The sequence below is a fragment of the Trametes versicolor genome, assembly GCF_000271585.1.
Source record: "Trametes versicolor FP-101664 SS1 unplaced genomic scaffold TRAVEscaffold_9, whole genome shotgun sequence".
In the NCBI taxonomy this organism is placed as follows: domain Eukaryota; kingdom Fungi; phylum Basidiomycota; class Agaricomycetes; order Polyporales; family Polyporaceae; genus Trametes; species Trametes versicolor.
This window is the reverse complement of record NW_007360329.1, coordinates 1946214-1971512: the sequence shown is the minus strand read 5'-3', so window position 1 is coordinate 1971512 and position 25299 is coordinate 1946214. Positions and strand designations below refer to the sequence as shown.

Here is a 25299-nt window from a genome sequence, read left to right as displayed (position 1 = left end):
TGGGTGAGGCCTGGGCCGTCATAATCGCTGAGCCTCCGAGGGCCGTCCCGGGCGAGGGGACGGGTGGCCACACGTCCCCGCTGTTCTCTGCTTCTGCGCGTTCAGATGGAAGGCTGCGGAAGGCTGAGAGGTGATGGACACAGGCACAAGCCTTTGTCAATTACGGATCGATGCGGGCCGTATGCACCTGTGGCGAATGAGAGCACAGGCGCCTGATCGGGGGAGGACGATGCGCCTCTGTGGGCCTGAGGCGTCTCCCAACAATCACGCGGTGACTGTCAGCAGAGGGCGCCGTGGCCAGAGCGTCGAAGGGCCATTGTGAGGCCTTTGTCCCCGCGTCGAGTGGCACAGGCCCCCAGGAGCCACTCCGACAATTGTTCCGTAGTCCAGAAGCCCGGGCGGCGACATATCGAATGATGTACCCCGCGCGCGTGCCCCTAATCCGGCTTCTTTGTTCTCTCCTTCCAGCGGGCGGTCCAGGCCTCCGTCATCGACCCTCCCCGTGGGCGGTTGTCATAGCGCGTCCACGCTGCGCGATGTGGCCACCGCCCTCTCTCGGAGTCGGAACGAATCTCCAGATATGAAGGCATGCGTCGCGGACCCGCGCCGGGACGCGACTGTCGCGTATATATAGGTGCCTCTCGCCCCTGCCCGCCGCCACTCTGAATCCCTGCGTCGTCGCAGACAAACCGAGTGTCGTCGTCATCAGCTGTGTGAGCTGCTGCCTGAACCGACCGCGCGCATTGTCCGCCCTATCCGACCGCCCATCCAGCCACCATCCGAAGCCGTGTGCATTGTCCCGGCTCTGCAGCTTGCCTACCCGACTCCCACCAACCTGCGCACCACGCGTGGGTCGTATCGGCGCCGAGCGTAGACTGTATGTGTGATTCTTCGTGGTCTCAGATGATATGGCGCGTGTTAACATGAGGCAGACATATCCAGCCATCCTTTGATTCCCTTCCTCGGAGGTGCACCAAACCTCTACTTCCTTTGTACCCCACAAAGTCACGAAAACCTCGACAACATCACGGTATATAACGAGATGGCCGTCATAACCGCCACAACACGGATCGAAAGCTTCGAGAGACACTACATCGTGCCACCACACCGCCCCCACGCCGGCATCCGCGGCGACATCTCCTCTCCATACGCATACGCGCACCCTCAAAAACACAACGCGGAAACCATGGAATACCGACACCCAGCCAAACAAGCACCCAGCTCGCGCCACCCCGCTGAGCGGTCCGACGCCACATCCCACTCGCGCGAAGTCGCGCGTGCTTCTGGGTATGCTTGATCTTCACATATGCCTGGGTCGCGTTAACTGAACGACGCTCTTACAGTGAGAACCGACAAGAAACGCGCCATCTTGAGAGGCAGCCTCCGACGCCACCTTGGCTCCAGAGGCAGTCTCATGCACCCATGCCCAGCGCGTCCGCGCCCAGTCTCAGCGGCAGCATGCGCTTCAACAACCCTACCGCCGCGTCAGGTCTCAACGGCGCATTCTCAGGGACTTGGACGTCCGCACGCCCCTCCACAGCGCATGGTTTGACGCCAATGAGTGGCGCGAGGTCGCGAGGCAGCAATTCGTCTGACAGCGGGATGGACGAGGACGAGAGCGCGACCGAAGAGCTGCGCGCCATATACAGGCTGCCCCAGCCTAGCTACTGCGGGTCCTCTGCGGACGTTCCACTGCGCTCCGAGAGCGACCGCTTCCTAGGCACGCCGCCTAGCCGGAGCGCTCGCCAGCCCACGCGCACTCCCGAGGAGCAGCGTGAACTCGACGCTAGCGTGCAGCTACCCCCTATTCGCGTATACGAGCCGCAGCGCATGTCAGAGGAGCACTCACCTTACGGCCGACGCCTTTCTCCTGCGCAGAATGTGCGGCTCCCTGGCTTCCATACGATCTTGATGAACACCAAGTTGGCGCTCCCGTCGCACGAGAGTGGCTCCAGCGTCGTTCGAGGCAACTCGAGCTCTGCGAGCCCCAGCCCCTGCCCCAGTGTCGCATCGGTCTCGACCAACGGCCGGTCGTGGAGCCAGGCCGACACAGAGCCCACCGAGGACGAGGACGTGGCCATGGGCGAAGTGAAGCGATACGGCAGCTTCCCGCTCCAGGCACTCGCGCCGCCCGCGGAGATCGTGCGCCACGCAGTTACACCCTGGCAACGCCTGCCGTCAAGCTCGCCCGAGGATGACGAAAGCCCTCTTCCGGAGCTCCTACCAGTGGCTCCCTCCACCCACGCCGCCCGCGCGCCCGAGACCCCGAAGGCGCGCTACCCCTCAAAGGGCAAGGGCAAGGAAGCGCCGGCCAAGGTCAGCAAGCCTCGCCGTCGCGCTGCGGAACCGAAGGTGCCTCCCCAGAAAAAGTACCGCTTCGTGGCGAGCCACTTGTCCGGCGACGTCCTTCCTCCTCCTGAGGCCATGGAGGACGTCGAGCGCTCGCGCTCCGCGTCCGTGCAGAGCGGGTCGAAGCGCAAGCACACGATGTCGCCCTCGCCCGCGCCCTCTTCAAGTCCTGATCTCTCGCTCGCAAGCATGGTTCCGCGGTCGAGTTCCAGGCATCCGTCGATTCCCGCGACGCCGATCGCAGGGCCGTCGTCGCGGAGGCAGTCGCAGTCGCAGGCGCGCGCGCACACCGACCCCCCGAAGCGTCGCGGACGGCCCCCTCGGCCCGCGTACGACATCGAGTCCGTCGCGCCCATCGACCCCGATTCCCCGGAAGGCCAGGGCCAGTTCCCTGTGTACAGCTATCACGACGAGGAGCGGCCTACGCCGTGCCAGTTCCCCGGATGTGAGGTGCTCCTGACGGGGAAGAAGGCGGAGACGACCTCACACCTCAAGGACCACTTCCAAAAGGCGGGCGGCCGAGACCTCATTTGTCCATGGACGAAGACCAGCGACAGCGGCGAATGCACCCCTTGCGACAAGAAGTTCAAGGACAGCGCGAACATGGGCCGGCACGTCGCCACGAAGCACCTGCAATCCGAGAAGTACAAGTGCGGGAAGTGCCACCGGGAGTTCGCGAGGAGGGATGCGGCGTTGAGGCACATGAAGACGATGTGCAGCCCGGAGAAGGAGCAGCGCAGGGCTGCGAAGCGAAAAGCCGAGTCGGATGAGGAGTCGGAGGACGCGGCTAACGACGCAGGTTAGTGCTTCCATTGCCAAAAGTAAGATGACGACGCTGACCCGACGTCCTGTTAGACAATAGTGGCTCTTCTAGAGAAGACTGAAAATGACCTGCGAGACATTAGAACTCTCAATGTTACCCACTCACGGACGCTCAGACGGTATATACCCAGTTGTATGCGGAGCATCGGGACTGTTACTCTGTATTGGTGGACGAGAACGTTAACGTTGAACGAAGGACCGGAATGGATTGAATGTAGCATACCTAGGACAATGAATTGTTTTCGATCGATGCTTTCGTGGATGTGGATCCTGGACTATGGCGACGCATTCGCAACACGAAGAGCGCGACACGAGATTTGCGCTCATGCGCCTCCGCGTCCTGCCCAGTTAGTGCGCGTAGTGTTATGTCGTGCAATTGGCGCGGACAAGAGGCGTGGGTGGGACATGCGAGAAGAGGCAATGGGGCCCTCCGTCGCGTGGACGCGTGGGCGCGCCCACCCTTCCGCAACGTCTTCTCGGCTGGAGAGTTGGTGCGCGCCGTATTCGCGCCAATACTCGACACGACGTGGTGTTTGCGCGCGAGGGAGTGTATGCATGCTTACCAGCGCTGCTTTCTTTGTCTTCAGCGTGTCTGTCGCGTCTTGGCCACGCTCACCCTAAGATTAATTAACCTGTGAAATCAAGACAACTCGTAAACTACCTCCCAACTCGTCAAAACGATAACATCAGCTTACCTTAGATGGGCCTGCGGCGTCTGGTAGTCCTCATAATGGGCCCGCGCGCTCGCGAAGGGCGCATATATGCAGGTGTGGCTGAGTGCGAGAGGAGGCAGGGAAGCATGAGCGAAAGGCTCGGCGATAGTCCCGTGGTTGCTTATCAAGGGTGGAATATGTGGATGGGCGACAACCTCTGCGGGAGAGCGTAAGGGACGAAGGGGTTACTGAAAAGCGAGGTGCCGTAGGTTTGACAGCGGCTTGCATATCAGTGAATCGCTACGTGATGTTGCTGTTCAAAACGCCTAAATCCAATTCGCTCTCGCTCAGAACTCGCCCCAAGACGCACCACTATCCGAGATGCACCAATGCGTCGCTACCGGACATATCCACCCATTCTCACCCATGTCGACAGCAGTTCGCCCGAGCAGCTTGAGAAACTTGAAGTACCTGTGATAGCGTGTCAGAAGGAAAACCAAGCATCTGTTATACAATACACGTACTCAACCTGAGTGACCTGCGCCTTGAGGCCTGCCGTGCGAGTGGGACGCAGAAGCGATGGAGAGTACTGAGTAGCTAGCCCCGTCCGAGAACCCACATCCGATTTAATTCCTTGATTACCTCGGCCGCGTTCTGCAATGGGTGAGGGGTGATCGTTGATTGGTGAGACGACAAAAACAGGAGGAGGAGGGGGGAGAGAGAGAGGAGGGGGGGGGAGAAGAGAGAGAGAGAACAACGGAGGTGTGGCTGAGCCCGGTAGCGCCAAGTGGCTGGGACGCGTGCCACCGACGCGTGATACCGCGTTACGACGCGCGTTGTCACATTGATCACGTGATCCCATTGCCGCCTCGCGCCGCGTGCAGCGTGGCCACGCGAGAGAGAGCGAGTGACGAGTCGACGTCCACTCCGACTCGTATTCCAGCTGTGCTGCTCAGCCTTCTCATTGTAAAAACCAATTGTGACACTGGTTTGCATCTATTTTATGTATGTGAAGCTCCAGCTCCATTACTGGTGCCTTTATCCACCCCATGTCGGGATCATGCCGAGGATCGTGACTGACACACAGCCTTCATGGAATCGAAGCGTTCTCAGCGACATACGCTGATCTTGCTAGATGCCCCTCTACACAGCACATCTACCATCTCGATCAAGAGGTGGTGAAATACGGCGGATTTACTCCCCTTACAAACCTTCACATTCCGGACCCGAACAGCTACCAAGCCTGTGTCAAATCTTCCCTCCATGCAAGGAGACCTTCTCTTCGGACGCCGGTCTTTATAAACCGTAGGTCCCGCCCTCGCCCACGAGCGACCTGTCCCTCACCATGTTCCTCCAGCGCGCAAGTCAGGCGCTTTTGCTCTGCGTAGCGGCGATCGTCGGCACTCTTGCTGCGCCCAGTGTTCTGCTGCAAGTCTCTGGCCCATCATCAGTAGTGGACATCGGCAACCTCAAGGTCGTCACTACCGTCACCAACACGGGCGAAGAGCCCTTGAAGCTGCTCAACGACCCTCGTAGCCCACTCTCCGACCTTCCGACGGATAAATTCACTATCACCAACCAGCACGGCACTAGTCCGGATTTCATCGGGATTGCGGTAAGTAAAGGACATCTTCAACATGATCTCCTGGTTGTATGCGCCGTCTGACGATCTCAAAACAGGTCAAGTACATCCCACATGTTGCCATTGGCTCGGATGACCCCTTGGTATACACAAACCTTTCTCCCGGGCAATCCGTCGCAGTTGAACACGATTGTGAGCACGTAACATTTTGTATATTTTTGGTTATCTCATACGCCTTTCATCAGTATCAGTTGCTTACGATTTTTCCACGTCGGGGGCGGGACCATATGTCATCAATGTGAAGGAGCTTAACGCCCTCTACTATGTGTCGCAAGGGTATATTTCCGCCCTACTCGCTGGACGTAACCTCCCGGACCACGCTGTCAATGTTTCAGGCTCCCTCATGCCATCTCGTACCCGCGCCCCTTTCAGACCTGACGTAGAAGAATGCGAGGATTGGCAGGAACGGGCCATACTCACCGCTATCCCCGTCACCAACAAGTATATCAGCACCTCGCTCCAGTACGATTTCGTTTTCACTCCTCGTGCCGTTGCATGTACATTAACAAAATTCCATAGGCTGTTAACTCAGGATGGCTACACCGGCGATCACTATAGACGGTGGTTTGGAGGTCCCAGCGAACACCGACTTTCCACCGTGGCGTCTCACTTCGAGGCCTTGCTGGGGAACAACTTTACCGAGTTCACCTTCGTCTGCAAGACGGCCTTCTGCTCTCGCAAACCAGGCCTATACGCATATGTGTACCCGGACGAGTGTGTATACTTTGAATTCGTACACTGAGTTCTTCTCTCATCGTCGGACATAGGTTTGGGCGGATCCACGTCTGCGACACGTTCTTCCGCTCTCCCGTTGGTGGACCAGACTCGCGGGCATCGACCATCGTTCATGAGGTATGCCACCACACTTGTTGATCGACGACTCGGATGTTGATTGTTACGATCGCTGCAGTCAAGCCACTTCACGCGCAATGGCGGCACCCTCGATCACGCCTATGGGCAGACTCTGACGCAAGAGCTCGCTCGCAGCTACCCGCAACTCGCAGTCATGAACGCGGACAATCACGAGTACTTCTCGGCGGCCTCCCACGACAACGACGTCAAGGAGCTGCCCGTGCTGCTCACGCAGGTACACTTCAGCGGCGAGTCCTTCCGCGTCTGATCGGAGTTGCGGTAGCGCACCCCCCTCGTCCTTGCTATGTTTTCCTTTGTATGTCAGTCGTGTTTTGTAGAGCTTTGCGTTCCTTGCAGCATCAGACCCGGTAGACTCGCGTTTCTTGCCGTCCGTGCATATATGATAGTAGCTACATTCGAATAATAAGCATGGCACGGAACGATTGCCCCCGCCGCTCGTATGCGTAGAGTGAATTATAATATACATATTGTATCTTGTTAAACACTACGTACATAAACCGTCCATCTGCACCGAACACACTTCCTTCAACTCAGCTTGAGCCCGGCAGGCCGGCACTTGGGTTTGGCCTTATAATGCCGCAGCAAGGCATCTCGCCGCGGAAACCGCTTGCCACACCCGGCGCACGGGAACCGCCATTCGTAATGCAGGCCCTCGATGTGCCGCTGGAGCGCCTGCGCGTCCGCAAACGGCTTGTGCACACACGCCGCCCCAGCGAGGGTCTGGTACGGACAGGGCAGCGGCGTCTTTTCCTGCTGCTCGGCTTTCTCGGCTTCCTTCCCCTTGGCAGAAGGCCCAGCGATTGGGGTCGGAGGCGGAGGCGGAGGGGCGATCTGGGCAATGTGGCCGTGCGAATGCGCGCGCGCGGCAGCGAGGTCCGGCGCCCTGAGCACCGTCGTGCACCCCCCGAGGCCGCACCGCGTCTCCGGCGTCATCTCGATACCTTCGAGCTCTGCGACTTTGCGGCGCTTGCGCGGTGGCTGCACCGCTGCGCCAGCAGAGGATGACTCGGCGGACGCCTCCCGCGGTGGCTTGCGCGCAGGGGCCGGGATGAGCGTTGGGGCGTTCGAACGCTTGCGTTTCTCGGGGATGCGTTCTGGCTGGACGTGCGCGTTGCGGGTGCTTCGACTCCGAGAGGAGGGTCCTGCCAAGGGAGGCTGGTTTTCCTTGTTGGCGGGGCGGGCAGCGGGCGGGACGGTGGTTGAGGCAGAGGAGTCGTCGGTGTGTTGCACCGTGGCGGTGACGGGGACTGAGTCGAGCGTCGTTGCAGCGGTGGTGGCTAAATGGGCGGCAGGAGCTGGGGGTGGCAGGACGGACGAGGAGTGGGGCCAGGCAGCTGAGTGTATGGATGTGGCCGCCGGAGGTAGCGCGGGAGCGGGAGCGGGCGTTGTCGAGAGAGGAGTCTCAGAGGACAGAATAGGCAGGGGGTATAGGAAGGTGAAGTCTTCTGGGAACCCGAGCTCGCGCGATCCGTCGGCGCCCGCGAGTTCATCCACAAGTAGACCCTAGGAGTATGTTGAGCGGCGAATAAAGCAGGCCAGAGGGGGCGTACACACCTGTAGCGTTTCTCGTCCAATTTGCCCAAATGCACGAGGAACGGTCCACTCGGTGGGCTGAACTTCGCGTGGCGCTACGTCGATCATCGGGTCACATACTCCGTGTTGTTCTTCCGAAATGCTGGCCCAGGGTACGTCCGCACTCCCGGAGAACACGGCGGGAAGCGCGTCCTCGTCGCAAAGTTCGGCGTACTGTTCCCGCAACCGCGCTTCCGTAGCGGAATCGATGGTGGGCATCATAATGTAGTCGAGATAATTCTGAATGGATCCGCACAACGTCGGTTCGGCGGATAGTACGTGGAACGATGCGAACTGAGTGCTTACCGATTGCCCTGGGATATCGTCGACGTCCAACATCCAAGAACTGCCTCCACAGCCTGAGGATGGCTCCCATCCAGCGGTAGCGACTCCGAAATCGGCCGTGAAGGAGACCTGGGGGTCAAGCACATCCTTGGAGGAAGACGCGTCGGGAGCTTGGTCGTAGTAGTAAGACATTATGTTAGAAGGTTGGGTGTCTGTTGAGAGAGAGGAAGAGGAAGTTATGCGGTTGAGCGCGTGTGTAGTGAGAGGAGTGAGAGTGGTTGAGGAAGACGCACCAGACGCGCTCCGGGCCATATACGGAAGACTTAGCCATGACCCTCGGTTAAGTGTTGGCTTCGCCTATTGAACATCGACGCGCTCGACCGGACCGAATCGGTTTGGACAAACCGAACCTCTTTGTCTCCCTTCGTCTATGTATCAGACAATGGGCGGAGCTGAAAAATCAACCCCACTTACGGAAATCATCCAACCGCGCGTACTGATGTCCTCGACGTAGAGTTTGTAGATTTTGACCAGGTGCGACTTCCAGTAAGCCTGTTGTGGCTTCCTAGAATATATGTGACGAGGACGGACGGGGAGGTCCTTAATATCCCAAGGCCGGCCAGTCTCTGCTCAAGTGCAACGGCCCACGGACTGAAAAGAACGAGGAGACAGAAGAGACTGGGAGAATCGGATCGTCACCGGCGGGGTCCATTCAAAAAGATAGACATCGTGCGTCATTTATAGGTCGTGCGAGCGAGAGGCGATTGACGTATACAAATGTCGTTCGAGGAGAACAGCTCTGTTCGCAGCTGTTTGCGGTATCACACGCATGTAATAATTCAACGCCGTCAAATATGTGGGCGTGCTTACACCTCGTCGTTTCAAAGCCACGGTAGACATGGGACGAACGCAACGGCACGTTTGACACATGCACAACAGATCCTTGCGACGGGTAACCGAACAAACGTGCCCAACATGAGAGTCGGCGGGTAACGTCGCCCAAAGCTCTCTTTGTGCGACGCTACCCGTCTCTATGTTCATATCGTACATTACATATAAAGAAGACTAACCCATGTCACCAGCAATATCCGTTGTGTGGAATTCTGGAGCAACACCACGATGGTGCTCGGTATGTCATACCCTGCCATTCAAACGCGGCCGTAAGGGGCGACAGGCCCCATCTTTCATCTATGCCCCGCGCAGCTCAATTTTAAGCTATCACTTACCGTTGTGGGTCGCACTACAAGCTGTGAAAATACTTGTGCTGCTTTGCGCAATCCATAGTCCAGCCTGTGCCGTGCGAGGCCCCCTGGCATCAAGGCGTTCCTGTCATACGGGCGCGAGTACCACAAGTGGTAGTCGCGTTCACCCCGACACCTATAAAGTCATATAATCGAGTCAGCATAGTAGTAGTCGACTGGCGCGGCGTCAGCTCCCTACTTATGACGGTACTCCTTTGGTCCGGACAACTTGAACACATCACACAGGCAGAGAGCATGATTGAACGAGTTTTCAGCGAGCGATTGGACCAGTGGAAACTGTTTGTGTAGCAGTAGCCCGACAGACAGAGTAGCTAGCGTTTATAGTGAGCTTCCAAGCTTCCAACCAGTGCTATCATCTTGGTTCCTACTGTACAGCACCAGCGGCAAGCGCCTAAATCATTCGAGCCTTCTCTCTTCCTGACCGCCATCACCGCGATATGCGTCTTGTCCTGCGCTCGTCCATCTCGTCTGCTTTTCTCCTTTCACCTACACCGACAGGCTCCTCAAACACCAGCATGCCAATGTCTACCGTATCAGCTGCGTAGCGGAGTGCCGAAACTTGAACGCACCTCTGTGCTCTAGAGTCTACATCTTCCTGAGTTGTCCTGGCCGCCGCTGAAAGCTCCAATATCATAGCTACCTGCGGTCGTTGTGCGCGATCAGCTTGGCTTCTAGGTGAACGCCTGCCGTCGCGCCCGCGCGACTCATTGGAGGTCGTTGTCATGTTTGCGAGGACAAGGAGACGCGTAGGCAGTCGTTCGAAGCATGAATGTATCTGGTGAGTGCTTGCGCTTGAGTACTTGCTGTCCGACTATAGCACGAACGCCCTATTGATTCACACCCATCCGTATCCTTCTCGATGGGGCATGCGCGTCCTCTGTTGTACTTGACATACAATCAGTACTCAAACCACGCAGGGACGCAACCAGATTCGTCGTCAACCAGATTGGCGCAGTGGACGAGTCCTAAAGCTTGTTGTTATACAATCACAGCCAGTTCTATTGATAATAGTCCGACGTTCGATAAGCGTCCTCACGGACACACACACGGTACCCAAGACGTGCAGACACCATTACATCCAACCAATCCAAGTCTTCCTTCCGCACACCCCCGGATTTGATTCCCATCAGTTGTTGCCCCTGCGGCCCATAGTCAGCACGGCAGGAACGAGACGGAGTTCGAGATGTGCACGTACCCTCCGAACTTCTTGAGGCCCTCGCGGAGCCCCGAGCCGATCTTGTCGGCGGTGTTCTCGTCCTAAAGCAGAAGGATGTTAAGTTTCTGAGACGAACGAGCGAATAACGGCCGACCAAGACGTACCAGGTTGTAGCCCGCCTTCTTCGCGGCGAACTCGACGCTCTTGTCGACCCAGTCGTCGCCGCCAGCGCCCGTGGTGCCGCTCTGGGACTTCGAGCTCGAGTTGTTTGAGTTCGAGTTGTCGTTCGAGCCATAGCTGTCGGAGCCCGAGTTGGTGTTCGAGCTGCCGTAGCTGTTGCTGTTGCTGTTCCCGCTCGAGCCGTAGCTGTCGCCGTCGTTCTTGCGCGCGGTGTTCGACGAGCCGTACGACGAGTCGTCGTTGCTCGAGCCGTACGAGTTGCTGCCGCTGTTGTTGCTCGACGAGTTGTTGTTACTCGAGCCGTACGAGTTTGAGTTCGAGTTGTCGTTGTTGCTCGAGCCGTACGCGTTGTCGGTGTTGCCGCTCGAGCCATACGAGTTCGAGTTGTCGTTGTCGCGACGGGACGAGGAGTTGTCGTCCCGGCCGCCGCCGTACGAGTTCGAGTTTGAGTTCGAATCGTCGTTGCGGCCGCCGGAGCTGCCATATGAGTTGGAGGTGGAGTCGTCGTTCCGGCCACCAGAGCTGCCGTAGGAGTCCGAGCTGCTCTTATTTCCGTAGCCGCCCGAAGAGGAGTTGTCGTTCGAACCGTACGAGTTGGAGTCGGTCTGGCCGGAGCCGTAGCTGTCGCCTCCGGAGTTGTTGTCACGACGGCTCGAGTTGTTAGACCCGTAGCTGTTGTCGTTGTCGTTGGAGCCGTAGCTGTTGTTGTTGTCGTTTCCGTAGCCGGACATGATGTGAAGAAGGCGGTGGGAGTAGGGAGGTGTGGGGGCGATGGATAGTTGTGCGAGGGAGCTGCAGACCAACGTTCGACCTCGCGGTACTTATACTGTGGAGATGAATGGAAGGAACAGCATCAGGGAGGCCCATGACGTTCCCGACAGCAAGCAAGAATAGTCCGCCAGCACTAGAAGGGCAGGGAGAAGCCTGTAGCGAGCACAGCGCAGGCACGAACAGGGCGCTGACGCACTAGAGCACGCCACCAAGACAGGACCGTAGCACGGAGTGTGTCGTCACAGTCGGGCGAGAGTCGGAATCCGCACGTCCCGAGCGGCCTTGCCCAATGGAGGCGATCGCGCACCGTGATTTACGCCATGGTGCGATGGGCATAATGAAGTCAGGCGGTGCGATTGAACATGCGCGACGGCTCGCTCGCAGGGATGTGCCTGCGATGGCGATGCGATGGGTTCGCGATCATAGGCACAGAGGCGGGGAACGCGTCATGCCTTGTGCGACGTGAGAGTGCGATGCTCCAAGTCCCGCAGGCTCTTTGCAAATTCCAGCTGCATGCAAGTTCCTAAAGGAAGTATCAGGTCTGAGACTGCGGGGGTACGTACGACTTACCCACATGTACCGGTGAGGTGGGATGACGGCGGGGAGCAAGCACCGCGACTGCTCTTAGCGCCAAGGTGCATGATCGGTGCCCCTATACGGGGAGAGTCAAAAAGACTCTCTGTCGGGGAATCGAACCCCGCTTTCGCGCGGTCAGTAAGAATGACAAGCGCGTGTACTGACCGATATACGAACAGAGACTTGCTTGATGTCGCAACAACTGGTCCATGGACCGTCCGATTGTAAGGCAGCTGTAAGTTCAGAAATACTTTCATGACTTCTATGATTTTCGAGTGCGGCCGCCATGGAACGCGGCACCCAATCTTTATGCAGTGCCAGGTGAGCTTCATGTTCCGCTTTCATAAGTACTTAATCGCCTCTCTATGGAGAAATAAACATGGCCCAACGCTTGTTCGCCCGCCGGTATTGGCGCGAGCTCAGCCTGGCACCGCATGCAGTGCTCACACTTCCAGAGAGTCAGCAATTCCCGATTCGCCGCTGCCCCCACTGCCCCCCGATGCCCCCCGGCAAGCGCCGGCTAATAAGCGCCCACATGTCCGGTACCCCCGCGCGCGATCGAGTTGTTCACCTCCCGAGTAGAAGACCGTCCCTCCAATGTTCATGTTCGTGTGCGCGAGATACTGCCTCTACGTTACATACGTCCACTACGCTGCGTGATGGACAACCTTACCCCAGCTCCCCTGGTGCCTACAACAGCCGCTACCATGCCCGGAGTACAAGCCGGCTCACCCCATATGCGGTACGAGTTTGTAGCTACGCCCTACTCCACGCCCTCCACCGGGGTCTCCCAGATGCAGAGCAACACCTGCGCCGAACCCGGTTGTAGGTCAGGCCAGAAGCTCGCTAGTAAATGCACCCGGCAGCGGTGCAAGAAGCACTGCCTTGACCGACCTACGCCATGCGGGTTTCGGGCACACGACCAGGAACGCAAAGCTCTGGCGATGCACCCGACTCCCCCTGCCTCCGACATGTTCTCTCTCTCTCACCCTGAGCCAGCAACCCCGTCCATACCAGCGCCATCTGGTGGCGGCGCACCAGGAGACCCACAACCTCCCACTACCGGTCCGGCGGACATCGCGCGCGTTCACCGCGCAGTCATGCCGGACGAACTCAAGGCGGACTGGGACGCCGCGATGAGAAGGCAGACTCAGAAGAACCACGCAGAGGCTGAGCGCCGCGAGAACATGCTGATGGTCGAGCATACGTTCTACATTGATGCATGGGTGGTTGTGAGTGCATCCGGGGCTACCATCAGACTCGCTCAAATTAACACTGACTTCTATTCGTCATAGGATGGCTCCGTATCAACTCAGATACAGGTCCAAGGACCGCCATCGTGGCCGACTATCGAGCTCGCGAAGCTGTCTCATGTAATGCAAGACCTCGGCCTGGTCGACGAGCGGGCCGTCCAACAATTTAACCTCGCGACGCGCTCGTGGGTTAACCTGCAGCTCACCTACAAGATCAAGGTGCGCTCCCAAGAGCACGTCCTCATTCGCCGTATCGGTGTCATAAACTGCGTCGACCTCGACGATGTGTGTCTGCGCGCGTCGGGCATACGAGGCCGCCTGAACGGGCTTGGGAACCCTCAACGCATGGTGGCCCCGCTCACGGCGCCTGCGTGTCACCCGACACAGTCGTACTATGTGCCCCGTCTAGGTGTCTCGTCCGTCCCTTACGCTGGGGCGATCTCTCCCGGTGCCTGGCTAGATCCTCGGCTTACGACGCACACGGCTCTGACTCAGCTTCCCTCTGTGGCGACCCCTCCTACGCTGCCTAGTACGGACTCGTTGATGTCTTTGGTGACGTCTGCTACGTCGGCTATGTCTCTCACCTCGGATGGTCTCATGTCTTCGCGCTCATCAGCGCAGTCGATGATGTCTACACACGTAGGCGATCTAGGCGGCTCTGGGCTACCATACGACCCTCCGCGCACATCTGAACTGCCGCCAGCCCCCGCTCAGCCAACTGTCCCATACGGTGCAACGCCCGCTCTCATGCTAACACCACCGGCTCCCCTGTACCACGTCTACCCTCTCGACACGCCCGCGGCCGCCACACCTGTCTATGCCGAGCCGCGTCACCCCGCGCGTGCAAAACTCCGGCGCCCGGAACTACCGAAGCTTGCTCTTGACGATCTCGACCAGCACTGGGAGCACAAACTCGTCTACGCCCCGCGCACTACACAAGCATGGCCCGCAGGCTTCTACGCGCGCGACGTCGCGAAGGCGTTCACATTCATTGGCGACGATGGCGATGACTTCGGCGGTGAGGATCCAGAGCAGAAGATCACGCTGGGCGAGCGGTTCGAGTACGTCTTCGGGAGGCAGTTCAAATCCACGACCTATCAACGATCACGCCGTGCTTGGGTCAACTCGTCGCAGGCGCAGCGCGAACACGTCGCAAACATGCCTCGGACGAAGAACACCACCTGGACGCAGGCACGCAAACAGCTCGACGGCTGGAACAGGGAGAATGGGCATAAGAGAGGGCAGGGCAAACACGCCGGAGAGGATGAGGAGTTGGTGTAGGTATGCGTCGACTATGTTTAAGTTCTGTTCTGTACTGTCCCCCCCCCTTCCACTCCCCTCCTCCCGCGACCTCATCCCTCGTCCGTGTCCTTCCCTCGTCCGTGTCCTGCGCGCACTCAGTGATAATATTATTCGTCCCGCTATCTCCAGGAAGGTGATGTACCTGCGCGCGGAGCCACAGAAGTCCTTGACTGCCCAGGGCAGTGGTATCACCGCCACCCTCTCGATGCTCACCGCCACCCTCTCGATGCTCACCGCCACCCTTCCGATGTCCCCCAGGCCAACCACCACCACCTTCTGTGAAGGCTCAGGCGACGTACTTAAACCTCGGTGCCACACCGTACACGCCCCCGCGTCCTTTCTTCCCTCTACCCACCAGCGACACCCTTGCCCCCTCCTTTCCCCGTGCTCCGCTTCCACAATCCTTTCCATCCTCTATCCCCGCCAACTATGCCCCACCGTCAATGCTCATGTTGCCATCGGCAGGATGAGGATGATGGCGACAACCTCGACTACCTCGACGACGCTGATGAACGCTGGGGCCCCATCACACGACAAGAATGGCGCTGTCCCCACTGCGGACGCAAACTCAGCATTCGCCAATGCCTCGATCCGAGCAAGGCAAACTACCTACGGCTGTTTGTAGCAGTAAGTCATGATCATATTGCTTTTCCTCCGACTCTCATATAGCATACACAGTGCGAGGGCTGCCGTTCGCACCCCCATACAACCTACTATCGATATTGCAACCATCCACGAGAGACAGGCGCAGGGGCCCCTCGCGCAGCAGGCGCTCCACCCCATCGCGCGGCAAGTGCACCAGCAGCCCCAGCGCGACGCGGGGCTACGCGTTCAACATCTCCGGTCGAACTGGGCTCGCAACTGTATTGTCCGATCTGCGGGACCTCACGCGTCGCAGGACGCTGCGGTCGTGCCTCGTGTCGTAAGCACTGCGAAATTGCCGGCGGCTGCGCTCTCCACCGTTCGCTCAGCGAGAACGATCTCCACATCCTCGGAGTCCAACCTACCGGTTCAGCATCGGAGTCTCCCCCGCCTCAGTGAGTATATATCGCGTCCAGGCCTATATATATTAACACCCTCTACAATCTAGTGCATCCCCAGTGCCTGCTCACGCACCACCAGCGCGCACAAACGCGAAGCGTCCCGCGCGCACAAACGCGAAGCGTCCCGCGCGCTCAAACGCGAAGCGTCCCGCACGCTACCAATCCCCCGAAGAGCCCCCAGCCTCGGCGCGCGCGAAGGGGAAGCGTCCCGCACGCGACCAACCTCCTGCGCAACCTATTCCCGAAGAGCCCCCAGTCTCGGCGCGCGCGAGGATGAAGCGTCCGGCGCGCGATCAGTCCCCCGACTCCGGGCGGGCTCGGAAGGCAGCTCGCACTACTCTGACACCCCCTCCGCCCTGTTCACGCTACGATGACGATATGGATGCGGCGATCCAAGCGTCGCTGGCCGACAGGGTGTCTCACGCGTCCGCATCGTTCACATCTACCTCGCGTGGTGCCGGTCCTTCTGTCCGGCGCGGGGTGGTCCCTACCATCTCGCGCGGCGCTGGTACCTCGCCCTCATGGTCGCGCGGCCCTCCGCCCTCCCCTTCTGTCTGGCACGGAGTTGTCCCTCCTGTCTCGCGTGGCGCTGGCCCTTCTGTCTTGCGCGGCGCTGGTCCCCCTTCTGTCTCGTGCGGCGCTGGTCCTTTGTCTACACCTGCTGGGGGCCCCACTGCGTCAGTCTCTGGAACTATGTCCGCGTCCGCGTCTGGCCCTTTGCGATCACTATCAAGCTATGAAGACGACTTGCAGGCGGCACTTGAGGCGTCTCTCTCCGACGAGTTCTTGCCGCGTTCGATCCTCCGCTGCATGGAGCCAGGACACCCGGGCTGCGACAACTGTATGCACACGGAAGACGACGACGACGACGACTATCTGGCGGCTCTGGAAGCATCTCGGACCGAGGCTGCACATGCTGTGGTGGCCCCGGACGCACACGCTAGTGGATCACGAGCTAGCAGCCCTTGGGGCAACTTGTCGGACAGCGGACAGTCCGAATACGAGGCGCTTCGCGACTCCACCCTCGGGATGCTCGCTGACATTGATCGCCTGTCACCCGCACCGCCATCTGCAGGTAGCCCGTACCTGGACGCCCACGGTCGAGAGATGCTGGCTGTCGTTCGTACGTCCATCGCCCATCTACGCTCCGAAACCCCGGACAGCCTATTTGATGAAGACTCCGACGACGAGGAAGCCCCTTCCGACGCCGACGCCACACTGCGGGACGCGCCCGTCCTCACCTTCAGCGGCAGTGAGTCCGACTCCCCACAGCCTAACCAACCATCTCCGCCCCGCATCAAGATCGAGCAAGTCGATATCGATCTCACCCTCGACGACTCGGACGACGACGATGCGGTTCCCGCACCCCCGCGGGCCCCACCGCGACGGCAAGACACACCGCGACGGCAAGTCAAGGTAGAGCGCGTTGATATTGACCTCACACTGGACGATGAGGAGGATGCCGTACCTGTGTAGCTCGTTCGCTCTTTACCTATCCCTCGTTGTGTTATCTTCTGGCAGAAATACATTGTTTTATTGTCTATCTTAACGACGCACAACAGTGTACAATGGTGCGCGACGAGGGCAAATGTGTGCACGACGACACGGTGACACGCACGCACAGTCGCATGTTGGCTGTGCGCGACGCGGTGACGAATAACGGGAGGTGTACGAGGGCGCGCGCGAGCGCACGAATAACGGTCGCACGTGAGGGAAGAGTGCACAATGAATGTGGCGCGCGAGAAGGGAGAAGGTACAATGTATACAAGCACGGTCGGACTACGTAGGTACCCAGGTACTGGCAAAGCGGAGGTCTCGGCGGTATCCTGGAATGCACCCCTCCGCCTCGAGCTTTGCCCGCGTCAACTTGTTCTTTTGCAATATCATCTCATCAAGGAAAAACTCGTACTTCACCGCCCCCATCTCCCGGACGATCGCATGATACCCCCCGAACCAGACATTGGTCTGTTCGGCGCGCGATGAGTTGAAAAACCAGGTGTTGTCATCCTTGAGGAGCTCTTGAAACAGGTGCGGGTTGCAATGGAAGGAGCACTCGATATCTGTCTTCTTGTGCTTGCACTTCCAGTGGAAGACGTCCACCGGTAGGCCGACGTCGAGATGGAGGCGCTCGCCCGCGCGGGCGGCGCAGTACTTGAACAGGCCGCAATTGTTGTCGTACCATACGTAGCGCGGCATGGAGCCGGGGACCAGATGCTTCTTCTTGATCATGTCCTGCCAAAAGATTAGAACACGGTAAGTGTTAGAGAAGAAAGTAAGTACCACAACTTGGGGAACGCTCTCGGCGCCGTAGAACGTCTCCCTGGACGTGATGATTCCACACGGACGTACGATTAGCTGCTCGTTGTGAGTCCGCCGCCGTCCGAACCGCGCCCGGACGCGGTGGTTCCCTTCCGCCGTCTTGTCGGGACAAGGCCCAGGTACCTCGGCCTCGATGTCTTCATCGACGGCGGCATCCGGGGCGATGGCGTCCGTGGGGTGTGCAACCTGTGCCCGCTGCAGCCGTGCGCGCAGCGTGAATATCGCTTTGCTTGTCGCCAAGAAATGCTCCTCAACAGACGCGTGGAGCTCACAAGTCCGGCAGCCCAGGCGATGAGGGACGGAACAACCATCCACCACACATAGAAGCTCCCAGCTCTGGTGGCCCGCGCACCAGCGGTCTTGAGGCGTCCGTAGCTCCCGGCGGCAGTTGTGGACTCCGCAGCACGGCCGCCCGACGTCGATGCCGTCTGTGATAACGCAGTCCACATACCCTAGAGACCATCGTAAGCGAATGAGCGCAGCACAATGTCCAGGGACGTACGTGTTACGCCGTCGGGATCATCGAAACGGCGGACGCATTTAGTGCACCAGTGTGTTTGCTCCGGCTGCCCCGACCGCTGGATGCGTCGTGTGCGTGCTCGCATCGCCGCTGTAAAGCGCTCCTTCTGGTGTCCGCCGTTGGGTACCGCGAGAACCTGCCCTCGATCCGCGCTGTCCCGCAGCAGCGCCAGAATGAGGAGCCCGTCCGAGGTATGAGTACCCTGCAGGCGGAAGCGCGAGTCCTCGGGCATGTCGCCACCGAGCTTGGCCATGGATTGATGGTATATGTGCGCGGTGTTCGTGGAGGAGGTCCATGACAGGACGGAGAGCATAGTGAAATGTTCGAGTACGGCGCGTTCGATATACTTGTGGCCGGATACTTGGATATAGTCGGGGATGCCTGCGTAGTATTGGCGGACGTCATCTCGTACGACATAGTTCGGGTAATATAGCGCTTTGCATTCTGTGCAAGGTCGATGAACGCGGGCGAGACTTCGCCCAAAAAGGGTACTTACTTTTACAAGTGAGGTGCACCGCGTGTGCATCGTACGCGCCACGGGTCATGGTAAAGACCTGGACGGAGTTTGGGGCATCGTACAAGCGAAGAGCGCGCCCGTGGCCAGCGCAAGAGGGGTCTGTGCAGACACGAACAGATGGGTAGAGCATGTGCTCCGCTTGCGAGGCTATGTTAGACAACAAGAGAGGATGGGACGATTAGAGAGGACGTACACAAGAGCTGGTCCGGCTCCTTGGTGAACCATCCGTCTACCAACCCCTCCTCGCCGGCGGCACTGTCCTCAAGGATATCGGCTCCGTCGGCCCAAACCCAAGCTCCAACCGCGGTCCAAAGCTGCTGAATACATGCCTCAGACGCGCCCAGACGGCAGCTTACGAAGGCGAGGATGTAGGGGGGAAGCTCGGCGGGAGGGTCGTCCGGGTTCCAGGAGGATGGCATCCGGTGCAGAATCACAGGCAGAAGCTTCGAAGAGAGACGTATAAACTGTAGAAGCGTTCCAAGAGATGCCCCCAGAGCACCATGAGAGCCAGAAAGAGCGTGTATTAAGGAGCCAAGTAATAGCATAGCGAGGTATGTACAGAACTGAACAGAGAGAAACACGAGCGACGCGACTGGGGCCTGAACTCACGGGCGCCTCCCGACTCGGCGCTTGCCGGGGGGTAGTCGGGGGTCGTACGGGGTTGCGGGGGGCAGCGGCAGTTCGGGATTCGCGACCGTTCTCCACACTTCGAACCACGACAACTGCCAAAACGGGACAGCACCGACGTCGCCGATCACGACGCCGCCAAAGAAGCCGCATTCGCTTCAAGTTGGTATTGCAGAATTGCACTGTCATCTACGGCCGCCCTCTCGCCTACATGCCTCTATTGTTCCTCTCTTCCTTTCAAGAACCCCTGGCCGAGATATTCTCAGGAAAGCCGGCGCGGATGTCAACAGCGCTGGTAGCGTTGGCCGGGCTTTCTACAGGCATCCTCAGCAATACCCTGAAGCCGTTGTCAAACCTGGATAGTGTCTTCGTTTCGTTGAGCCAAGTAAATGTTACTTTGCCGAAATACGACTATATTGCTCACCGGGCCTTCTGACTTAGCTTCCCACTACCGTTCTCGCGCGCGCCAAGCACGTCTTCAACACCACAATCGCCGACTCTCCAAGCAGAGCTCGAGAGCTCACCCTGTCGCAGCGCTATGCCACTCAGGTCACTGGGATCCATATGAGTCAGGAAGTTTCCGCTGCACTATGTGTCACCGGGGCTCTGGTCTTGCTGTGTCTATCCCTAGCTCTTGTCCTTCTGCGGTGGTCCCGCTTCAAACTTCGTCTCACTGAGATGCTACCGCCTTCTCTGGTCGACTCTTCTTGCGACTGCGACGAGTTTGACTTCCCTGACTGTAGGCCGGTCAACGTTCAGCAAGACGCTCCTCTACAAACGGCTGATACGCCTGTCAACCCAGTGGAGCAGAGCATTCCTCAGTATCGGGCTGATACGCCTGACTCGGAGCCTAGTACATTCCCTGCGTCCATGATCAAGGAAGAGGAACACGACGATGCTGAAGACTTCGCTCAGTCTCATGTCACATCCCAAAGCTTGCACCGGGACATTCCTCATGATTGGGATGATACGTCTGACTCGGAGCCTGAACTTGAACCCCCCACGTCTATGATCAAGGAAGAAGAACACGACGGTGCTGAAGACCCCGCGCAATCTGAACTCGCACCCCAAAGCTCGCACTGGGACCACGGCCTATATCATCATTCAGATGCACGGGACGACTCCTGCTTCGACGACGCGCGCGCCGACGATGAGCGGATTGTCCTCGAGCTTCTGTCGAAGAGAACGAGGACCAGGCCGGCGCGGCGCAAGGGCGATTCATGGTCGGGCAAGGGAAGAGTGGGTTGACCTCCGCCCTCAGAACTTAACCACCTGATGCTCACCTTTGTCCCTTCTCTCAGCGATACAGGGATGTGAAGATCGACCTGAGCCGCGATGAGGCGCTGTGGCAACCTGGGCGCGAAGAAAGCATGGGCGCGGCCCGCCAATTTCACCGTGCCTTTAATGCGGCCCTGCCGTCCGGTCGTGTCCCGGCTTCTCGACGGTGATACCTGCGCGCGTGGCTGAAATCCGTAGCCCCCCTGTGCACCCCGCCGTTCTCTGGACTTTGTCATTTTTTATTCGTCGTGTATCGCAGCACTATACACTACTTATACGCTACGTTCACCCTATCGCTCATTCCATACCCCAGTTAGCTTACAACCCCGGAGTGTACCTTCATAACCACCTCGCCTTCACAGTCTACTAGTTATCCACAACTCTCGTGATTCGTTCTAGATTTTTATAACCCCGTCGCAGTCTGTGTATGTAGCCTAGCCACAAGAGAAAGCAGGTTCGGAGTTTCATCAGTATTCATTTCACGTGTGATCGGCTGAGCCCATTAGGCATGTGCTGCGGCATTAGCACGCGACGATGCTGCAGCGGGGAGATTTACCCCCTGCGAGGTCATCGTGAATGGCACGCAAGTGAACCATATTCCAGAACAATCGAGCGATGATGTGTGATTCTGGTAGCAAATATACAGCGAGAGAGCATGGTAGTGATGACAGTGGTAGCAGGGGGGTAGGGTAGCAGACGACAGAGCGTACGCCAGCTGAGACAATGAGAGCTATAGAGCGATGATAGATACATGGAGAGCAATGAAGAGCACGGTACAACTATGCGATGGTGGCGATGGAGAGCAGTAAGACTACAAATATGTACGAGTAGCACAATAAGAAATAATGTAAGGACATGTCGTGGTCGTCATGGTCGTAGCGCCCGGCGTCGGGCGCGTCGTCGTCTATCCTGCGAGCAGCGACGCGTCAATCGCGTGCAAAACACTTCGAAAGGGTGAGGAGACATACCAGGATCGCGGAGAACGCGTCAGAACGCGCCGAACACGAGCTCATCGAACCCTTCGATCCGTGTGCGCTGCAGAGGGCCCTCAGGCCCACGGAACGGCCAGTCGGGGATCGCCGCTTCCTCTGCGAACGTCTGTTCGCTCTGGTAGGGGGTGTGGGGACTGAGCTGGCCATTGTGAGGGCCCAGCGTTGCCGGAGAGAGAGAAGGGCGAGGGAATGGGACGGGGGTCGTGGGGATTGGTGGGACGTTCTCCCGGCCGGGGGCATGCGGCGGCGCGGCGGCAGCCTGCTGAGGATTGGCCGGGGCCGCGTTGAGGTTGACAAGCGCTTGTTGTTGGTTCGCCATCGTAGATTGTAGAGAGGTATCGGGGGTGGGAGGGTATAGAGGGAGGTGGGGGTACCGCGTGCGGATGGTGGTGGTGGAAGGAGTGGGAATGAGAGAGAGAAATTCGGGCTGGCGCGCGATTTTGATCTTGGCGCCTAACGACCTGCCCCCCCGTGGACCGTGCTCCTCCCGCAGTTGCCTACTTGGGGACATTCACGGTGTACCCCAGACACCAACGCGGGCACTCGGTGTTCGTGCTCGGCGCACATTATGGGATCTGTGGCTGGGGCACCTGTGGACGGGCAAGTGAGCGGCGCGATCATTCCAGGCGGTGTGCGGCATCATCGCGACATACCCTGGTATACACTGCGCGAATTTGCGGTTACGCGGGGCCGACCGAGAGTCAGCGAGCAGATGTCCAGAGGGCTTAACTTCTGGCAAGAGGTGGGGAGGGTACAGCGTCCGGATGGCCGACATACCGCACCTCGATCCAACCGCGTCGGTCCTGTGGCCACCCAGGTGGAGCTCGTCTAATGGGCTTGACAGTTCGAACTTCGAATGCTGCAGGCGATCAAGCTTCTGTACATGCAGCTAGGCCCACCATGCACTCGCCACCCAGTACCCTGCACGTGTGGTGCGGGATGGGTGGCGTGGTGGATGGCGACGAGGTCGCTGGAAAATGCGTTTGTTGGCCACTGGCCCGTCGCCATGCCTGCACGCTGGCGAGTAGCTTAGGAAGGTTGTGTGTACCATCTGTGTGACAAACGTCAGCGATGGTACACTTTGGATCGGTCGCGGTGGGGTAGAACATGTGCATATGTATAGTGCGAGCCGCTGTCTAAATAAACGAGGCTACGGCTTTCCGACGACGATGACCACATTGTAGGTGGCACGAGCGGCGAGTGGAAAATAGAGCGAACAAGAGGTCTGTCCGTGTTCTCGCGAGTGAACGTCCACGGAGAATCGTAACACCTGTTTATAATGCGTTCCGCTCGTGAGTCAAGCGTAACATGGTTGATAGCTAACAAGGACCGAACAAAGTATGATATATCGGGAAGAGAAGTACGCGGATAGTGAGAGTGAAGACGAGACGCAAAAGACGCACCAGACTGAGTGCGGTACGTTGGCCGTGAGTCGGAGATTGGATGTCGGACGCTCGGTATCCCCGTTGCGGTAGATCGCTTGGACGCAGCTGCGGCAATCGAGGTACTTGACAGCTCTTGGGAGTGAGGCCTTACGTGCTTCTGGACCATATTATGCAGAGCTTTCCTGACAGACAGGGTCCGAACGCCTGGTCCTTCCCCGCGAAGCCATGGTCCTGGCGACAACATGAGACACGTCAGCGCTTGTGAGCAACTGGCCTGGGGTGACTGCCATACCGTAGATTGACCACAGCATCGGTGGGCAGTTCGCAACATTAACTGAGCGTACTTCGCCAGGGCTGCCTGCGGTAGTGAAAGAACGGCCTACCCAGCGTCGCAAGCATCCCCGCCCTTGGCACAACAGTACACCACGCACCCGCGCAAATTGCTGCAGAATGGAGTGCTTATCATTGTGATGCTTATATTGCATTTCTGCCATAGATTGTGTCTGAACTGTGGAGTTCTGCTACCACGGCTGCGGTGCTTGGACATTGGGCGCTTGACATGCCCTACGAGGTAAGCGCCCTAACACCTGCCATGCGCGGCTAGCGATGGTGGCTTCCACAAAGACTTGACCACAACGAACGCTTTGACCTCACTCGGTACCATGGCACAAAGCGTGCTGAAAGGAATGGTATATGAGTGCGAGCAGCAGGACGGAGAGAGCAACATACTTCTCCTCGACGTTTCCCAGTAGCGCGCCGTTAGCAACCAGTGAGTCCCTTCGCCTTTTGGTGAGTGCGACGCGCTCGTTCCCCGCTCTTCGCTGACCGCCCCTTGTAGAAAAGCCAAAGATGCATACTTACAACACCAGACATAACCCGCACTACGTTGTCCCAACGGAGGAGATTCCGCATGCTGAAGACATCGCCGAGCCCAGCACGAACCAGGGGGGCGGCGTCCGGTGGCGCTGCTCGGAGGAACCTGAAGTGAAAGTGGAAGAGGACGACAGCGAGTACTCCCCCTCTGAATACTCTGAGGAGTCCAGTTCCAGTTCCTCTGGCGACACCGAACTCATCGACAACGACGGCGACAGCCGGATGGGGGACGATACCGATGCCCGCTTCGTGACCCCGCAGCGGGAAATCCCCTATCGCCCGGGGTCCGTCGCGGATACGCCTAGGCCGGGGCGTATCCTCCGGCACGAGCCACGCGCCGAAGGTGGATTCAACTTTTGGCACGAGCGAGACGGCGCCGTGATGCGCCTATCCTTCGGCCGGGACGGGCTGCTTGGGGGCGCCACGGCTGGCGCTGAAGGGCAGCAACTCCCGCTCGACCACCCTCAAGTCCTCGAGGCCTGCGAAGACGTCCGGCGGAGCGTTTCGCCTGCCGTGAGCGTCGCCAGCGACGCGACCGTCATAGTCGACCCGCGCGCGACGCCCCAGCCGACGCTTTCCAACGGTGCGATGCCCCTCGTCCGCCATCCCACCTGGCCAGAGGGGTTTGACCCCAACGCGCCCGGCCCATCCAGAGCGCGGGCGGGCGGCCTGTCCACGATCCGAGAGGGCAGCGAGGAGGTCCAATGGCCGCCGCGGATCCCCAATCAGAACCCGGGCATGCGGATTCGGCGCAACGACGAAGGGCGATGGGTTAGGGAGGGGTCGCTGGATCCCGAGGCCGCCTACCACATCAACGCAGACGACCTGCCCCCCCGGATCGACCGCGTGCAAGCCCCCGCACAGAGGCGCGCCGCTCGGCCTGCTGGACACCCTCGCGTCAACCGGGCGGAGGTCGTGATCACGACGAAGCCGCCGCATAGCAAGCGGTAAAGCGCCATAGACGTGCCCCAGCATTGCGCCAAGACCCGCGAACCCGCCGGGACAGATTTATCCTTATCCTACGTGTTGTATAATCAGTCTCCTCGCCC

The 25299-nt window shown here is 58.9% G+C and overlaps 10 protein-coding genes and 1 non-coding gene across 11 annotated transcripts; 6 read left to right on the top strand and 5 right to left on the bottom strand.

The window, feature by feature from the left end:
- The first annotated feature begins 672 nt into the window (after nt 1–672).
- TRAVEDRAFT_60072 (uncharacterized protein) lies at nt 673–3400 on the top strand. Its single transcript, XM_008043357.1, has 4 exons — nt 673–877; nt 933–1287; nt 1344–3148; nt 3205–3400. The coding sequence occupies exons 2-4, from the start codon at nt 1043–1045 to the stop codon at nt 3231–3233; spliced, it is 2079 nt and encodes a 692-aa protein (XP_008041548.1). The 5' UTR covers nt 673–877; nt 933–1042; the 3' UTR covers nt 3234–3400.
- A 1769-nt stretch (nt 3401–5169) lies between these two features.
- Nucleotides 5170–6586, top strand: TRAVEDRAFT_130231 (Metalloprotease; the record flags this gene model as incomplete). Its single annotated transcript, XM_008043356.1, has 6 exons — nt 5170–5439; nt 5505–5598; nt 5652–5928; nt 5986–6180; nt 6234–6318; nt 6377–6586. The coding sequence occupies 6 exons, from the start codon at nt 5170–5172 to the stop codon at nt 6584–6586; spliced, it is 1131 nt and encodes a 376-aa protein (XP_008041547.1).
- Nucleotides 6587–6864: 278 nt separating this feature from the next.
- On the bottom strand, nt 6865–8702 carry TRAVEDRAFT_73679 (uncharacterized protein; the record flags this gene model as incomplete). Its single annotated transcript, XM_008043355.1, has 5 exons — nt 8671–8702; nt 8490–8618; nt 8218–8408; nt 7894–8151; nt 6865–7842 (listed from the first exon to the last, which is right to left on the bottom strand). The coding sequence occupies exons 2-5, from the start codon at nt 8506–8508 to the stop codon at nt 6865–6867; spliced, it is 1446 nt and encodes a 481-aa protein (XP_008041546.1). The 5' UTR covers nt 8509–8618; nt 8671–8702.
- Nucleotides 8703–10415: 1713 nt separating this feature from the next.
- TRAVEDRAFT_30612 (uncharacterized protein) lies at nt 10416–11552 on the bottom strand. The gene is made up of 3 exons (XM_008042798.1): nt 10779–11552; nt 10654–10715; nt 10416–10597 (listed from the first exon to the last, which is right to left on the bottom strand). The coding sequence occupies exons 1-3, from the start codon at nt 11523–11525 to the stop codon at nt 10585–10587; spliced, it is 822 nt and encodes a 273-aa protein (XP_008040989.1). The 5' UTR covers nt 11526–11552; the 3' UTR covers nt 10416–10584.
- TRAVEDRAFT_30611 (uncharacterized protein) lies at nt 11537–12175 on the top strand. Its single transcript, XM_008042797.1, has 2 exons — nt 11537–12088; nt 12140–12175. The coding sequence occupies exons 1-2, from the start codon at nt 11928–11930 to the stop codon at nt 12159–12161; spliced, it is 183 nt and encodes a 60-aa protein (XP_008040988.1). The 5' UTR covers nt 11537–11927; the 3' UTR covers nt 12162–12175.
- A 65-nt stretch (nt 12176–12240) lies between these two features.
- Nucleotides 12241–12323, bottom strand: TRAVEDRAFT_t149. The gene has a single exon. It is a non-coding gene; the product is annotated as a tRNA-Asp (tRNA).
- A 197-nt stretch (nt 12324–12520) lies between these two features.
- Nucleotides 12521–17215, top strand: TRAVEDRAFT_22396 (uncharacterized protein; the record flags this gene model as incomplete). Its single annotated transcript, XM_008042714.1, has 8 exons — nt 12521–12746; nt 12820–13373; nt 13437–14671; nt 14826–14991; nt 15162–15327; nt 15375–15618; nt 15668–15733; nt 15787–17215. 8 exons carry the CDS (start codon nt 12521–12523, stop codon nt 17213–17215), a joined length of 4086 nt encoding a protein of 1361 aa, XP_008040905.1.
- A 303-nt stretch (nt 17216–17518) lies between these two features.
- On the bottom strand, nt 17519–19514 carry TRAVEDRAFT_50504 (uncharacterized protein; the record flags this gene model as incomplete). The annotated part of the gene is made up of 5 exons (XM_008042981.1): nt 17519–17971; nt 18020–18510; nt 18561–19022; nt 19075–19233; nt 19289–19514. 5 exons carry the CDS (start codon nt 19512–19514, stop codon nt 17519–17521), a joined length of 1791 nt encoding a protein of 596 aa, XP_008041172.1.
- A 419-nt stretch (nt 19515–19933) lies between these two features.
- TRAVEDRAFT_50503 (uncharacterized protein) lies at nt 19934–21170 on the top strand (the record flags this gene model as incomplete). The annotated part of the gene is made up of 3 exons (XM_008042980.1): nt 19934–20107; nt 20164–20961; nt 21024–21170. 3 exons carry the CDS (start codon nt 19934–19936, stop codon nt 21168–21170), a joined length of 1119 nt encoding a protein of 372 aa, XP_008041171.1.
- Nucleotides 21171–21987: 817 nt separating this feature from the next.
- Nucleotides 21988–22503, bottom strand: TRAVEDRAFT_50502 (uncharacterized protein; the record flags this gene model as incomplete). Its single annotated transcript, XM_008042979.1, has 1 exon — nt 21988–22503. The coding sequence occupies one exon, from the start codon at nt 22501–22503 to the stop codon at nt 21988–21990; it is 516 nt and encodes a 171-aa protein (XP_008041170.1).
- A 1527-nt stretch (nt 22504–24030) lies between these two features.
- On the top strand, nt 24031–25030 carry TRAVEDRAFT_30610 (uncharacterized protein; the record flags this gene model as incomplete). Its single annotated transcript, XM_008042796.1, has 2 exons — nt 24031–24054; nt 24107–25030. A coding segment is annotated over exon 2 (461 nt), but the record flags the coding sequence as incomplete, so codon positions are not given.
- Between the last annotated feature and the right edge of the window lie 269 nt (nt 25031–25299).